General features: G+C 42.4%; 1 protein-coding gene across 4 annotated transcripts in view; it reads left to right on the top strand.

The window, feature by feature from the left end:
- Window positions 1–16667, top strand: part of SCAPER (S-phase cyclin A associated protein in the ER) — a 408076-nt gene that overhangs the window by 119542 nt on the left and 271867 nt on the right. For all 4 annotated transcript variants that reach the window (XR_012251257.1, XM_073652665.1, XM_073652664.1 and 1 more), the window contains exon 17: window positions 14263–14344. Coding sequence is in view for 3 of the 4 variants with exons in the window: in XM_073652665.1 (XP_073508766.1) it covers window positions 14263–14344 (82 nt within the window). In the remaining variant the exon portion in view is untranslated. The remainder of the gene's footprint in view (window positions 1–14262; window positions 14345–16667) is intronic.

Genomic DNA, 16667 nt, shown 5'->3' with positions numbered 1-16667 from the left:
TGTAAATCTTACTCGTTTCACTAATACAGATGCTCAGACTAGCAGTGTCAGACTGGGATGTCTGGGGTCCACAGCTAGAAATGACTTTAGGGGCCCACACTGCAGATACAAACAAATACCTTTTCGACATTATTCCCCTTACAGCGAATTGTCGACTGTAAAATATAGATGGCTCCGACACATCTACTGTGCCCACACCATAACTGTGATGTACAATTATAGTGGTTTGTATTAAAGGATTTCACGGGTGAAAACATTATTATTATTGTTCGGTTCGATGATTGTCCGACCACTAGAACTCACTAGTTGGAAAAACCCCCTTTTAAATAGAGTGACAGGTTGGATCCCTGACAGCAGCACCGTTCATTCTCTATGGGGCTGACGAAAAATCCTAGCGCTCTGCAGCTTTATAGGGAATAAATGGAGCAGTGGTTAAACAGTAATAACACATACAAGGGACAAATACTATCCGAACATGACTGGACTGCATATTAGCACCACATAGTGACCGAATCACCAATGCTCATTATTAACAAAAGCCACTAACACTAATATTACCACTAGTGAAAGTTATACATAGGAGCTCTGTAGACAGTATATAAGGCATAGTGTAAGTGCTCAAGTAAATCCAGTGATCACCAGTGACAGTTATACATAGGAGCTCTGTAGACAGTATATAAGGCATAGTGTAAGTGTTCATATAAATCCAGTAATCACCAGTGACAGTTATACATAGGGGCTCTGTAGACAGTATATAATGCATAGTGAAAGTGCTCATGCAAATCCAGTGATCACTAGTGACAGTTATACATAGGAGCTCTGTAGACAGTATATAAGGCATAGTGTAAGTGCTCATGTAAATCCAGTGATCACCAGTGACAGTTATACATAGGAGCTCTGTAGACAGTATATAAGGCATAGTGTAAGTGCTCATATAAATCCAATGATCACCAGTGACAGTTATACATAGGGGCTCTGTAGACAGTATATAATGCATAGTGAAAGTGCTCATGCAAATCCAGTGATCACTAGTGACAGTTATACATAGGAGCTCTGTAGACAGTATATAAGGCATAGTGTAAGTGCTCATGTAAATCCAGTGATCACCAGTGACAGTTATACATAGGAGCTCTGTAGACAGTATATAAGGCATAGTGTAAGTGCTCATATAAATCCAATGATCACCAGTGACAGTTATACATAGGGGCTCTGTAGACAGTATATAACACATAGTGAAAGTGCTCATGTAAATCCAGTGATCACCAGTGACAGTTATACATAGGAGCTCTGTAGACAGTATATAAGGCACAGTGTAAGTGCTCATATAAATCCAGTGATCACCAGTGACAGTTATACATAGGGGCTCTGTAGACAGTATATAACACATAGTGAAAGTGCTCATGTAAATCCAGTGATCACCAGTGACAGTTATACATAGGACAGTATATAATGAGCGTGTTCTGGTAAATTCAGCGTCTTCGGCGATGTCTCTAATTGAAGTAATTAATTTTCACTTTTTTCCTTCATCCATTTCAGATTGCTATAACTTCTTCCAGGCATCACATGTCTCTACAGAATGTAGTACACAAACATCTATGGCTATTCGCTTTTAGGGCACCGTCACAATTTTTTTTCCTACTTTTACACTGCGCCAGATGAAGAAGGGAAGTACCACAGTGCTGTCCTGTAGAATAAGCGTACCTCCCTTTTTGATCCCCCCACAGTAACCATATCCGCAAAAATAAAATAATTTACATTACTGATGTTCCCACTTTGTGATCCCCTCACAGTATCAATGTCCTCCTCTGTGGCCCTCTTACTATAACAAAATTCCTCTTTTTGCCCCCATACAGTAGTAATGTCTGTATTTTTGCTCTAATACAGCATTAATGCTGCTCCCAAGTTGCACCAAAACAGTAGTAATGTACACCTTTTCTGCCCCCATACAGTAATTACATCCACCTTTTATACATCGATACAGTTGGAACATCAAAAATTGTGGCCCCATATATTTAATAATTAATAATGTATGAGGCTACAAGGTGGGCATTGTTAATGTATGGGGCCACAATGGTGACATTATTAATATTCCCATTATAGCATCATACATTAAGTCCTCCCTTGTGGCCCCGTACAGTAATAATGTTTCCCAATTTTCTCCATACAGAATAATGTTAAGCATTCTATCCCCAATATAGTAATAATGTAATATAATGTCCCCCCTCTGTGGCCCCCATACAATAATAATATCCCTCAATTTGATCCCAGTATAGTAATAATGTCCCTATACAGTTTAATGTCCCCTCTGTGGCCTGATATAGTATAATGTCCCCATTTGTTGCCTCCATACAGTATAATGTCCCCCATTCTGGCCCTTTTACTGTATAATGTCTTTCTCTGTGGCATACACCATAGAGTATAATTTCCCCCATTCTGGACCCCATTTAGTATAATATACCCCTTTGTGGTCACCATTCATTATAATGTCCCCCATTCTGGCCCTTTTACGGTATAATGTCTTTCTCTGTGGTTCCCATACAGTACAATGTCCTCCTCTGTGGTCACCATACAGCATATACCATAGAGTATAATTTCCCCCATTCTGGACCCCATTTAGTATAATATTCCCCTTTGTGGCCACCATACAGTATAATGTCCCACTCTGTGGCACACTTTATGTGGCAATAAAAAAAAAAAAAACATTTCTCTCACCTGTCCCCACTCCTATGATAAGTACTTTTGTGGCACAGGTGATGCAATGCATTGACGTCATTGTGATACATGTGTCGGCCCCTGGTGTCACCTGCTGCTGGCCTCTGATAGGCCAGTGGCATGTACAGGTATTGCGGCACAGGGAGCGATTTGTTCCCTGCTATAGTTTTCAGCTTAAAATAGAGCTGACACCAGCAGGTTGCCCGATGCTTTGTGGAGGGTTCTATTCAGGCACAAGAGTCCATCAAGTCCCCCAGTGGGCCCATCTGAGCCTTCAAATTAGTGATATTTGCATTATATCCACTTACCTTAATTGTGATCGTGCATATCTCATTGGGTGAGTTTGATTAAGGGAGATTATACCCCTATAAAGTTTCCTGTTGTAAGGGGGACATGACTCTTCAACATGTGTGCCCCATAATGAATCAGGTGCTTCTCACTCCAGCACATCCCCTTTCAAGACCGGCATGAACATCACAGGTCTTGATGAATTGGCGCCTTGGTGTCTCCCTTCTTTCTAACTAGCACTGTCAAATGTAATCCAACTCCGGCAGCAGAGACACCCAGACTGATTTCAGGCAGTGTGACAAGTTGTCGGTCTCTCTACTACTGTTATACTGTCCAGCTAAATATAAAGAGGCTGCTTTTTAGTTCAGGCAGGCAACCATTGGGCACTAGCAGGCAGGCAACCATTGGGCGCTAGCAGGCAGGCAACCATTGGGCGCTAGCAGGCAGGCAACCATTGGGCGCTAGCAGGCAGGCAACCATTTGGTGCTAGCAGGCAGGCAACCATTGGGCACTAGCGGGCAGGCAACCATTGGGCACTAGCGGGCAAGCAACCATTGGACGCTAGTGGGCAGGCAACCATTGGGCACTAGCGGGCAAGCAACCATTGGGCGCTAGCGGGCAGGCAACCATTGGACGCTAGCGGGCAGGCAACCATTGGGCACTAGCGGGCTAGCAACCATTGGACGCTAGCGGGCAGGCAACCATTGGACGCTAGCGGGCAGGCAACCATTGGGCACTAGCGGGCAAGCAACCATTGGACGCTAGTGGGCAGGCAACCATTGGGCACTAGCGGGCAAGCAACCATTGGGCGCTAGCGGGCAGGCAACCATTGGGCGCTAGCAGGCAGGCAACCATTTGGTGCTAGCAGGCAGGCAACCATTGGGCACTAGCGGGCAAGCAAACATTGGGCACTAGCGGGCAAGCAACCATTGGGCGCTGGCGGGCAGGCAACCATTGGGCGCTAGCAGGCAACCATTGGACACTAACAGGCAAGTGCAGTGTACACTGGAAAATGAAGGAGAGGTAGTTCAGCTCCTGTAGTACTAGCAGAATGCTGATGAGGAGGACCCAGCCACTCAAAAAAGTGGATGGTAAGTTACAAAGTATGGACAGCCGCTTGATTTACTACGTTAATATGGACACTAGAAACAGTTTTAACTTGTGAAGCATGCAGGCCATATAGGTTTTACTCTTACATAGGTTTTGTGTAAAAAGCACAGGTACGCTATAAGTGCTGGCATGTCTCCCTTCCAGTGTTCATCTTCTGACAATGACGTTTCACTACACAGTGCATTGAAGTATTGTGTTGAGCTTGTGGAGCACTTTGGTATCCAGATTGCTATTAGGACCTTTAGAGCGGTGTTTGGATAGTGTGGAAAATGTGACGTCTTCTAGCAATAAATATAACATTAGATCACTGATTTGCAAGCTCATAAATCATTTTGCAGGCAGAATGTAGATAATTTATAAATTGGAGAATAATTGTTGAACTGTTTCTGATGACTGTGATATTGATTTATGACATCAGTAGCATTTGTAGTGCTTTTCCATGTGCACAGTTTAGCTTTATTGTATATTTTTGTTTGGTAAAGTCAAGATGAAAAGTTATTCAGTGGAGATTTAGCTTTAAAAGCTATAGATTTATGGATTAATAACTTACCCATCACTCAATAGACACATGATGCAATCTATTTGCTTGCATTGTACTCGCCAGTGAATTTCTGCTGCTAAGGATTTGCCTGTTATCTCTATAAGAAACATGGCTGCTTTGTTTAGAAGTGCACACAATTAGTTCTGTCAGGCCTGTCCTAGTATAAAACAGCACATCATGTCTATTATGGCACCATGGGAGGTACCTGACCCATGCCAGCCTTTGTATTGTTGTGTCATGTACCCATACCATTAATATTGTGAAAATCCAAGGTTTTGTGTGGTAAAGCCTCACCTTTATAATCTATTAGAGCTAGGAACAAAAGAAACTAGTGTTTTGGCATTGCAAGCCTGATAGATTGCTGAAGGCGAAGTTCAGCTTTATATTGGTGCCTGGTATATGGCTGTGTGTTTAGGATTTTCATGAATTCCTATGATTCCTTTATAAATCATATCCGATGCAGAGCCTTGAAAAAGTATTCACGCCCTGTGAACTTTTCCATATTGTGAATAGCAATTTTCAAGTCTTGCCAAAGATTCTCATGGGGATTTAGGTCTGGACTTTAACTGGGCCACTCAAACACATGAATATGCTTTGATCTAAATCATTCCATTGTTGTGCTGCTGGTAGGTGAGCCTACGCCCCAGTCTCAAGTCTTTTGCAGTCTCTAACAGGTTGTCCTCCAGAATTGTCCTATATTTAGCTCCATCAATCTTCCCATCAACTCTCACCAGCTTTCCAGCCCCTGCTGAAGAAAAGCATCCCTACAGCATGATAGTGCCACCATCATGTTTGATGATGGTGTTTTCAGGGTGATGTGCAGTGTTAGTTTTCCACCATACATAGCGTTTTGCGCTTAGCTTAAAAAGTTCTACTTTCGTCTCATCTGACCATAGAACCTTCTTCCACATACTGTGTATATGCAGGCTTTTTGCAAACTGCAAATGGAACTTCATATGGCTTGTTTTCAAAAGTGGCTTTCTTCTTGCCACTCTTCCATAGAGGCCATATTTGTGGAGTATACGACTAATAGTTGTCCTGTGGACAGGATCTCCCTCCTGAGCTGTGGATCTCTGCAGAGAGTGACTATGGGCCTATTGGCTGCTCTTCCAATTGGTGCTCTCCTTGCTTGGAATATCAGTTTAGGTGGGTGAGTGCTCCATGAAATGTTCAGAGGTTCTGCTATTTTTTTAAAACCTAACCCTGCTTTACGCTTCTCAGATTTATCCCCCACCTGTCTGGTGTGTTCCTTTGTTTTCATGATACTGTTTGATCCCTAATGTTCCCAAACAAACCTCTGAGGTCTTCACAGAACAGCTATAGTTATACTGAGGAGAAATTACACATAGGTAATAGGACTCAATTTACTAATTATGTGACTTCTGGGGGCAATTGGTCACTCAGGATTTTATATAGGGGTGTCAGACAACTGGGGCTGAATACAAATGCATGTCACAATTTTCAGATTTACATTTTTAAAATAATTAGAAAACCATGTATCATTTCCTTTACGCTTCACAAATACGTGCTACTTTGTGTTGGTACATCACATACAATTCCAATAAAATACATTTAAGTTTGTGAGTGTAATGTGGAAAAGTTCACGGGGTATCAATACTTTTTCGAAGCGCTATATGTTTTGTTGCAAGAAAGCATCACATCCAGCAGAAAGACACTCTAGTCTAGTTCTATATAGTAGGTTTTATTCACTCTGATAGTTGTATTTGTTGTCTCAGTGTAGAAACTTTCATAAAGTCCTTGTAGATGTTTAGGCAGCATGGCGCCAAAGTCATCAGCATTACTGCTTTGTGGTCTGTTCACATCGCGCTTTTTGGTTGCAATTAGTGTGCACACTAAGAAAGCTCCTGAAATACTTTGTAACTGTGTGCATAGAGCTCCATTAGTCAGACAGAGACCTAATGAGTGTCCTAGTATATTGCAGAAATAGTTATGAAATAGCAGAGTAGTCTATACTGTTCCTTCCCATGAGTCCAGTTTAACGCACCGTATACTTTTTTTTAGAAAAGGAAAAAGAAAAATGTATATCGGCTCGCCAAGTGTAGAAAATGCCTCGATTAGGGTTTGGTACGCGGAGACGTCAGACCGGCTCCTGGGTAAGATATGACAAAAACAAAGAAATCCCGCAGCCGCACCGTCAGGACTAAGAGCGGTTAAGCTCGAAACGCATACACCTGTGTTGTTCACTTCCCCTATATGTGTTCCTTGTGATTTTTAACAATGGTCGCGAATAAAGTCGTGTTTTAATATACTTACCTATTTTTTGTGTGAATGCTGGATTTCTTTGTTTTTGCCATACTTCTTTTTAGCATGGCAGCCTATAGATTTTGGATGCCACAGTATGGAATCCATCACAGGCATTTGTTATGTGATTCTATGTTTAACATATACAGTAAGAGCTTTTCCCTTTATGGAACAGAAACAAGAAGAACATGGTGGGGCAGATTTATCAAAACTGTCTCTCTCTTAGTCAAAACTTACACTAGATACTATTAATTGTGCCACCTCGAAAAAGTGTCTCATGTTGTTTGATTAATTTGGCTAATATTAAAGTTGTATAGTCAGTTTACACCACCTATTATTTGACTTGCTTTGTGCCAAAAAGGTGCGCAACAATTTTTGCATACTTTGCATGTATGGCCACAACCCATCAGAAAAATCATAAAAAGTGTCTTAAACACACAGTAAATATTGCACAAGTTATGAAGGACTATTTTTGGTGTAAATTACACCAGAATTCTGACGTGTCTGGATCGATAAATGAGAACATAGCATGGCCAATTAACAACTCTAATAGCAATCCTCATGGAATTGTATGTTCTCATCCTTGGTGGACATGGTGATGGGCAAATTGCCGTAGAAACCACTCTGCATCTGTAAGATTTTTTTTTTATTTTGTAGCCAGGAAATGAAAACTTTTATAAATATTAGTGTCACTGCCCCAAACCCTATTTAAACCACTCATACTGGCGTTTATGAGACTTAGCCCCTATAAAAATCATACTTGTAGTACAGATTTTAGTAGTTTAGTAGCAAGAAAAAAAACATGTTTTTTTTTCATATGCAATTGAAGGGGATTCGGTGCACCCCAGGTGTGGCCAAGGGCTCAATGCACCGTTATGTCCCCTCAATGAGCACTGTCACATCATGATTGACAGCACTCAAGAGAGCCCTGTCTACACAGACAGTGCAGGAGCCCAGCCGTGCTCAGTGTCAGTGTGCGCTCTTATCGCGTGGAAATGCACATGGAAATCCATTCCACGAGGATCCTTGCAGCAGTATGGATGCTGATGTGTCACAAAGACGTAGTCTTGAAGTGAACGTGACCAGTCCGGCTCCAGCTGTAGCAGGGCAGCCATGTGAGATCTATATTTCGCTACCTTGTGACTGATTCCCCATGCATAATATTGTGATGCCGTGGTGAACACCACTTACAATAAATACTTAAATACAACGTACAGACAATATTCTCATCCGCATACATTATCTGTAAGCACCTTGCTCTGATGATTTGTATTGTGGAATATTCGGTCTTTTTATAAAACACTGCAGTAACCTGACTTGGAAAAACTAACACTCCCAACGGACTGGGCTATGATACATACTTGAAATGCAAACATTAGATAATGGATGGTAGTTGCTAAGCTAATCAAGTTGGAAGGCTACAAACATCCTTGCATTTTATTTTCATTAGCTTGCAACAAGCAGAATTATGCAACTTTCTAACGTCTTCGTTAAACGGAACTTGTAATTAGATTCGTGCTGAGTGAACCACAAGCAGCATGAATAAGAGCCACACTGCATGATTGTAGCCACGTATTTTTGTCTCTGATAAGCTGCTACACTTCAGATAAAACATAGTTTGAAATCCAGCCAAGTACTATAGGGAGAGACCTGACTAGTCCGATGCGGCCCCCAGCTGATTTAGTCTATGAACACTCAAATAGAGACCTGTCAATCAACTGGATCGGTGCGGGGAAAAGCCAGTGGGGGCCACATAAAACTAGACAGGTCTCTCCATGTAGCATCCGGTTGGCTTTTTAAAATATGTTTTCTCTGAAAAGCTGATCCAAATGATATATAGGCTTGTGAGAAAAAAAAATCCGTACGAGACCTCCTTCACACATCCGTGTTTAAGTATGTATATGAAAAAATGGCCCCAGTTCGTTAGTGTTTTGGATCAGTGTACGGTCCGTGTGTCCATTGTTACTACCAGTGTGTCATCAGTGTTTTGGATCAGTGTACGGTCCATTGTTACTACCAGTGTGTCATCAGTGTTTTGGATCAGTGTACGGTCCGTGTGTCCATTGTTACTACCAGTGTGTCATCAGTGTTTTGGATCAGTGTACGGTCCATTGTTACTACCAGTGTGTCATCAGTGTTTTGGATCAGTGTACGGTCCGTGTGTCCATTGTTACTACCAGTGTGTCATCAGTGTTTTGGATCAGTGTACGGTCTGTGTGTCCGTAGTTACTACTAGTGTGTCATCAATGTTTTGGATCAGTGTATGGTCCATGTGTCCGTTGTTACTACCAGTGTGTCATCAGTGTTTTGGATCAGTGTATGGTCCGTGGGTCCATTGTTACTACCAGTGTGTCATCAGTGTTTTGGATCAGTGTATGGTCTGTGTGTCCGTAGTTACTACCAGTGTGTCATCAGTGTTTTGGATCAGTGTACGGTCCATTGTTACTACCAGTGTGTCATCAGTGTTTTGGATCAGTGTACGGTCTGTGTGTCCATTGTTACTACCAGTGTGTCATCAGTGTTTTGGATCAGTGTACGGTCCGTGTGTCCATTCTTACTACCAGTGTGTCATCAGTGTTTTGGATCAGTGTACGGCCCGTGTGTCCGTTGCTGCTACCAATGTGTCATCAGTGTTTTGGATCAGTGTACGGTCCGTGTGTCCGTTGCTGCTACCAGTGTGTCATCAGTGTTTTGGATCAGTGTACGGTCCGTGTGTCCATTGTTACTACCAGTGTGTCATCAGTGTTTTGGATCAGTGTACGGTCCGTGTGTCCATTGTTACTAACAGTGTGTCATCAGTGTTTTGGATCAGTGTACGGTCCGTGTGTCCATTGTTACTAACAGTGTGTCATCAGTGTTTTGGATCAGTGTACGGTCCGTGTGTCCATTGTTACTATCAGTGTGTCATCAGTGTTTTGGATCAGTGTACGGTTCGTGTGTCCATTGTTACTACCAGTGTGTAATCAGTGTTTGGGATCAGTGTACGGTCCGTGTGTCCATTGTTACTACCGGTGTGTCATCAGTGTTTTGGATCAGTGTATGGTCCGTGTGTCCATTGTTACTACCAGTGTGTCATCAGTGTTTTGGATCAGTGTACGGTCCGTGTGTCCATTCTTACTACCAGTGTGTCATCAGTGTTTTGGATCAGTGTACGGTCCGTGTGTCCGTTGCTGCTACCAGTGTGTCATCAGTGTTTTGGATCAGTGTATGGTCCGTGTGTCCGTCGCTGCTACCAGTGTGTCATCAGTGTTTTGGATCAGTGTATGGTCCGTGTGTCCATTGTTACTACCAGCGTGTCATCAGTGTTTTGGATCAGTGTACGGTCCGTGTGTCCATTGTTACTACCAGTGTGTCATCAGTGTTTTGGATCAGTGTACTGTCCGTGTGTCCGTTGCTGCTACCAGTGTGTCATCAGTGTTTTGGATCAGTGTATTGTCCGTGTGTCCATTGTTACTACCAGTGTGTATTAAGTGTTTTGGATCAGTGTACGGTCCTTGTGTCCGTTGCTGCTACCAATGTGTCATCAGTGTTTTGGATCAGTGTACGGTCCGTGTGTCCATTGTTGCTACCAGTGTGTAATAAGTGTTTTGGATCAGTGTACGGTCCGTGTGTCCGTTGCTGCTACCAGTGTGTCATCAGTGTTTTGGATCAGTGTATGTTCCGTGTGTCCATTGTTACTACCAGTGTGTAATCAGTGTTTGGGATCAATGTACGGTCCGTGTGTCCGTTGCTGCTACCAATGTGTCATCAGTGTTTTGGATCAGTGTACGGTCCGTGTGTCCATTGTTACTACCAGTGTGTCATCAGTGTTTTGGATCAGTGTACGGTCCGTGTGTCCATTGTTACTACCAGTGTGTCATCAGTGTTTTGGATCAGTGTACGGTCCGTGTGTCCGTTGCTGCCACCAGTGTGTCATCAGTGTTTTGGATCAGTGTATGGTCCATGTGTCCGTTGTTACTACCAGTGTGTCATCAGTGTTTTGGATCAGTGTATGGTCCGTGTGTCCGTTGCTGCTACCAGTGTGTCATCAGTGTTTTGGATCAGTGTACGGTCCATGTGTCCGTTGCTGCTACCAGTGTGTCATCAGTGTTTTGGATCAGTGTACGTTCCGTGTGTCCGTTGCTACTACCAGTGTGTAATCAGTGTTTGGGATCAGTGTACGGTCCGTGTGTCCGTTGCTGCTACCAGTGTGTCATCAGTGTTTTGGATCAGTGTACGGTCCGTGTGTCCGTTGTTACTACCAGTGAGTCATCAGTGTTTTGTATCAGTGTATGGTCCATGTGTCCGTTGTTACTACCAGTGTGTCATCAGTGTTTTGGATCAGTGTATGGTCCATGTGTCCGTTGCTGCTACCAGTGTGTCATCAGTGTTTTGGATCAGTGTACGTTCCGTGTGTCCATTGCTACTACCAGTGTGTAATCAGTGTTTGGGATCAGTGTACGTTCCGTGTGTCCGTTGCTGCTACCAATGTGTCATCAGTGTTTTGGATCAGTGTTCGGTCCGTGTGTCCATTGTTACTACCAGTGTGTCATCAGTGTTTTGGATCAGTGTACGGTCCGTGTGTCCGTTGCTGCTACCAGTGTGTCATCAGTGTTTTGGATCAGTGTACGTTCCGTGTGTCCATTGTTACTACCAGTATGTCATCAGTGTTTTGGATCAGTGTATGGCCCGTGTGTTCATTGTTACTACCAGTGTGTCATCAGTGTTTTGAATCAGTGTATGGTCCGTGTGTCCATTGTTACTACCAGTGTGTCATCAGTGTTTTGGATCAGTGTACGGCCCGTGTGTCCATTGTTACTACCAGTGTGTCATCAGTGTTTTGGATCAGTGTATGGTCCGTGTGTCCATTGTTACTACCAGTCTGTCATCAATGTTTTGGATCAGTGTACGGTCCGTGTGTCCATTGTTACTACCAGTCTGTCATCAGTGTTTTGGATCAGTGTTCGGTCCGTGTGTCCATTGTTACTACCAGTCTGTCATCAGTGTTTTGGATCAGTGTATTGTCCGTGTGTCCATTGTTACTACCAGTGTGTCATCAATGTTTTGGATCAGTGTACGGTCCGTGTGTCCATTGTTACTACCAGTGTGTCATCAATGTTTTGGATCAGTGTACGGTCCGTGTGTCCATTGTTACTACCAGTGTGTCATCAGTGTTTTGGATCAGTGTACGGTCCGTGTGTCCATTGTTACTACCAGTGTGTCATCAATGTTTTGGATCAGTGTACGGTCCGTGTGTCCATTGTTACTACCAGTGTGTCATCAATGTTTTGGATCAGTGTACGGTCCGTGTGTCCATTGTTACTACCAGTGTGTCATCAGTGTTTTGGATCAGTGTACGGTCCGTGTGTCCATTGTTACTACCAGTTTGTCATCAGTGTTTTTCACGGTTCAATAAATAAATTACAAAGCTTCTCTTATCCATTGCAATGTGAAATACAGACAGCACACAGATGGCATACAGATTTCATCTGTGTGCTGTTCATGTTTTTCACAGACCCATGGACTTGTATTGGCACTTTTTATCTGTACTACCAGAGAAAAACTGGCACGTCCTTGAAAAATTGCCAACATGTGAAGAGCACCCTAGATTACAATGGTACATGATCAATCTTTGAATAAAAACAAACGAATAGAACATGTATGTTCAGCACAGAAGTCTGAATAAGGCCTAACTTATATTTTCTTTACTGAGATCCCTGGTATTTAAATACATGAGTCCAGTGGGCGGTCCTACTAGTGATTGACAGCTATCTCTACATGCTCAGTCATATAGAAAATATTGTCAGTCACTGATTAGGACCGCCCACTGGACTCATGCATACAAACACCAGGGATTTTAATGAATGAAATGTAAGTTTTATTGAACCTATTCCCACAGGAATGTCTGTCAGTCTGATCAGCTCCTCCTGCTCTATAACACCCTGTCTGCAGGTCAGATACCATTTCCAGCATATCGCTCTGTGATTCAGCTAGGCAAAACGTGCGTTGGGCGTTTCACAACCCTAGTGTGTATATAAATATTTTGACTATTATTTTGCAGCTTTGATTTTTTCTGCCATGATCCTGACTGTCTCTGTGTTAGGTGACTGGGGGGCACAATTTGGTGTCTGATAGCGGCTGGATATTACTTTGCAAAGCATTAGGCCAGTTACTTGTATCTGTAAGTCTTTCCCTCCAGGTTTCATCGTAACCTACCTTAGGTTAGGTATGTAACCTGTGTGGTCAGGAGTAGCTTGTATTGTCATTTAGTTTTCTGTACAAGGAATCCTACACAACTTTTTAGTGGCTTCCTTGTGTGATTCTCCCAAATTTTATGTAATAGTTTTATTATAATTATCTGCTAATAAACATAGGATCCAGAGAAATTACTCTTAGTCTTATTTGCATATATGGAAATGGTAAAATATGGTATGCGGAAGATACTCTTTAATCTTCCTATATAAAAACAGTTACAGGACTTGTGTTTCTGAAGGCAGGGGAGGGGGGGGGTTATCATCTTTTCTGGTTTTGTATGTGAGTTATTCTGGAAGATGTTCCCGTGGTTGTAATTATTTGAAAAAATTTTAATAAAAAAAGTCTGATTAAAAAAAAATAAAGATAGGATAAATTTGCATACATTTCATTTTCCGAATAGTTTTTGGGTATAGTAGAATAGTCCTGAGTCTGCCATTGACCATCTCCCCTATAGGTGCTTAGATATTTATAGGTGGTCACGTTTAAAACTAGGCACTGACTGTAAACTGCATATCCGGGGGTCTGAGAATGAATGACGGAAATTACATCCTGAAACTTAGAACTATTGTTCAACTTTTTATTTTTGCACTCAAGTTGGCCAATGGCATATGTACAGATCGTAGTTTTTTTTATTGTCAGAGGTGTCCATACTGTAAGGTGAATCTGTGCTGTGACCCCATTGTCTTCTATCACTTCATATAGGTTTTTTGGGTTATTTTTAGTAACTATACAATTAAGATATACTGCTATATACATATAATAAATAATACATTCCCTTGTCTGTGTAGGGACCGTGTACATATACAGGCAGTTAGTACACATTGCACAATACTCGTGTCCCAGAGAGGCACTTTGTTCCATCCCTATCATACTGGAGAGCCATTATATCCGCAGTCCAGCTTTATATCCAATACTGTTTTACCAATCAGCGTAATTACTGACATAACCCATCTTTAAACCTCATAACTTATACTGAAAGCTCATAATTCATAGAACAGAATGCAAATCCAGTGTTTGCTCCTCGCGACGTCCTGTCCCGTCCTTTGCTATATCACCTTCTCCTCAATCCTGTCGTCTTACATTAATCACTTATCAATGTCATATCTTAATTAAAGGGACAGGGAAGAAAGGTTGGCCGCTCTGACAGCAGCACAGCAAGAGGCTATGGAGGAGCTCCAGAAGAAGATCCAGCTCAAGGTCGGTAATAACAATCTGAGGACCTGCCATCACGTTTGCTAGAAAGTCAGAATGATAGCCCGTGTGGAGGCTTAGTTGGAATTAAATTAAACTACCTATGTTTTCTATTTAGTCAGAAATTAAGGCCTGGGGGTTCTTTTTTTTTGTATATGTTGTGGCAGGATGAACCATTCAAAGCATTCCCTTACCTAATTTGGGAGCCTAAAAAGCTAGATATTGGGAACAGATAAGCTGCATGTAGCCCACCTAGTTTGTGAAGGGAGGACAGGACATGTCATTTAGTCTATTGGAGTAAACCACCCCAGAGACGTGAAGCTTTCAGTCAGCACCCGCCCCAAATGATTGGTGCCTGAGGCCAGTCTCTCCCTCTCTAGATGTTATCTGTGTGTGTCTGTGAGCAGAGCGCTCTCCAGCAGACTCCTGTGTTACTGCTTCACCGCATCCTGGCTTTCGAGTCAATTAGCATTGTTAGGCTGCAGATTAGCGCATGACCTCTTTAATACTCCTGTGAGCTACAAGCCCTCTTTATACCATCAGAGGCGCATTCTGGTAGTGATTAGCGGCACTGGGATGGGATGGAGCCCTGTGGAGGCAGGCTGTCTGTTGGGAAACTCACTTCTACTGCTTCTGGGTTTTCTGGCGGAGTATGCAGAACTCCTATATCTCACTACTAGAAGATATCTAAACTACATATTATGTATGGATGATTTCCATTGTATCCAGGTTATTACAAGGGATTGGGTTTATTGTCTAGAAATCCTAATTAAAAAATGTGTCATCACCTAGTGTATGCTCATGTAGTTGCTGTAAACAGCTGTATGATCCGATTATTAAAGGGGTTGTCTCATGTTCATCAAAGGGGTTTTCAAAAAACCCTCACCCTTGTGCAGTTTGTTTAAAAAAAATAATACATTGTTTTACTCACCCTCCCTGGGTCCAACACTGAGTCTCTGGTGCTGCTCCCAATGTCTCTTATTGTCTGCATCGCTACAGCTAATCAATGAGTGGCTCATGCCTCAACTCGGGCAGAATCAATTAGCTCAGTTATTGGCTGCAGCGCTGTCGATGTGAGGTTAGCACTACACATAATGACAGACATCGAGAGCAGCCACAGTGGCTCAGCACCGGACCGGGGGAAGATGAGAATTGTAACGATAAGAAAAAACTTTCTGAAACATGAAAATCCCTTTTATGATTAAAATTTTGTTTGTAAAACTAGAAACGTTGCTATTTATTTCCTATTAAAAATCCCCTCCCCTGTCTCAAGAAAGGAGGGGTTAGTAATCCTATAACTTATTGCCTAGGTTACCAGCCACCTAGAACTGGTGGCTTCCTAGGCAAAGAACGCAGGCTTAGAAGCGCTGCTCTGAAGCTAGCCGGATGGCTTAATCCAGCCAGTCTCAGTTCCCTTCCATTTCTCCCAAGCTGAAGAAGCAAAGCTGCTTATATTAGCGTCACGAGAGAACGCTCAGTTTATACCAGTGACGTGAGCATGCTGCCAGTCCGAGCCGTCGGTCTTCAGGAGTACACTGGGAGCAGGAGGCTGAGGAGCAGTGTACTCCTGAAGACAGAAGATGAGCACACCCCTTCAGGGAACAAAACACAAGAAATTGAATGGGAAAAATAGAGGATAACTTTTGAATATGCTACAGAAAAGCCTGGCTATACAGTAGCAATCTTCATACTACACATTTAACTCAATTTCAGCAATATATAAAAAATTGTAAAAGCAAAATATGTAATAAAAAGGGAGAAGGCAAAACACAAAATGTGACATATGAAAGAAATGTGACTCTTACTGTCAATAATCCTGTTGAAGGTAGCCCGTCTCTGGTGTGAATTGGTGCTGACAGGACATGGGAGCTGGATTTCAATCAGCCTGATTATACAAATGATGACCTTGGTCTCAGATGATTGTTTAGATCCACAGATATCTAGTGAGGGCTCAGGCTCCTCTTCTGTTTATTCATCACAATCATTGTGATTGGCAGACAGATTTGTAAGCATGATCAATAGTTTGTGACAGATATGATAGATTTCCGTCAGATCAATTCCCTGTTCACACACAAATTTATAGTAGCACTTTTAAGGCCCCAATACGTATTACAGTCGTCAGCACCCGTCTACCATGTGGGGACCTCCCAACTGTTCCCCAACAACTGATGGTCTTTTGTTCTCCCAGCAGAGGCTTTTTTTAAAAGCTTTTCTCTTTTCATTTAAAAAAAATAAATGTTTGTCCCAGGGCTGTGGAGTCGGAATCAGATTCGGTATAAAATGGACCAACTCCAACTCCTAAAATATATTAAAATTTGGTACAGTAGTT

Source organism: Phyllobates terribilis, unplaced genomic scaffold (assembly GCF_046119375.1).
Source record: "Phyllobates terribilis strain yellow unplaced genomic scaffold, ASM4611937v1 Scaffold_11__3_contigs__length_659146591, whole genome shotgun sequence".
NCBI lineage: Eukaryota > Metazoa > Chordata > Amphibia > Anura > Dendrobatidae > Phyllobates > Phyllobates terribilis.
This window is presented reverse-complemented; position numbering and strand designations above follow the sequence as displayed.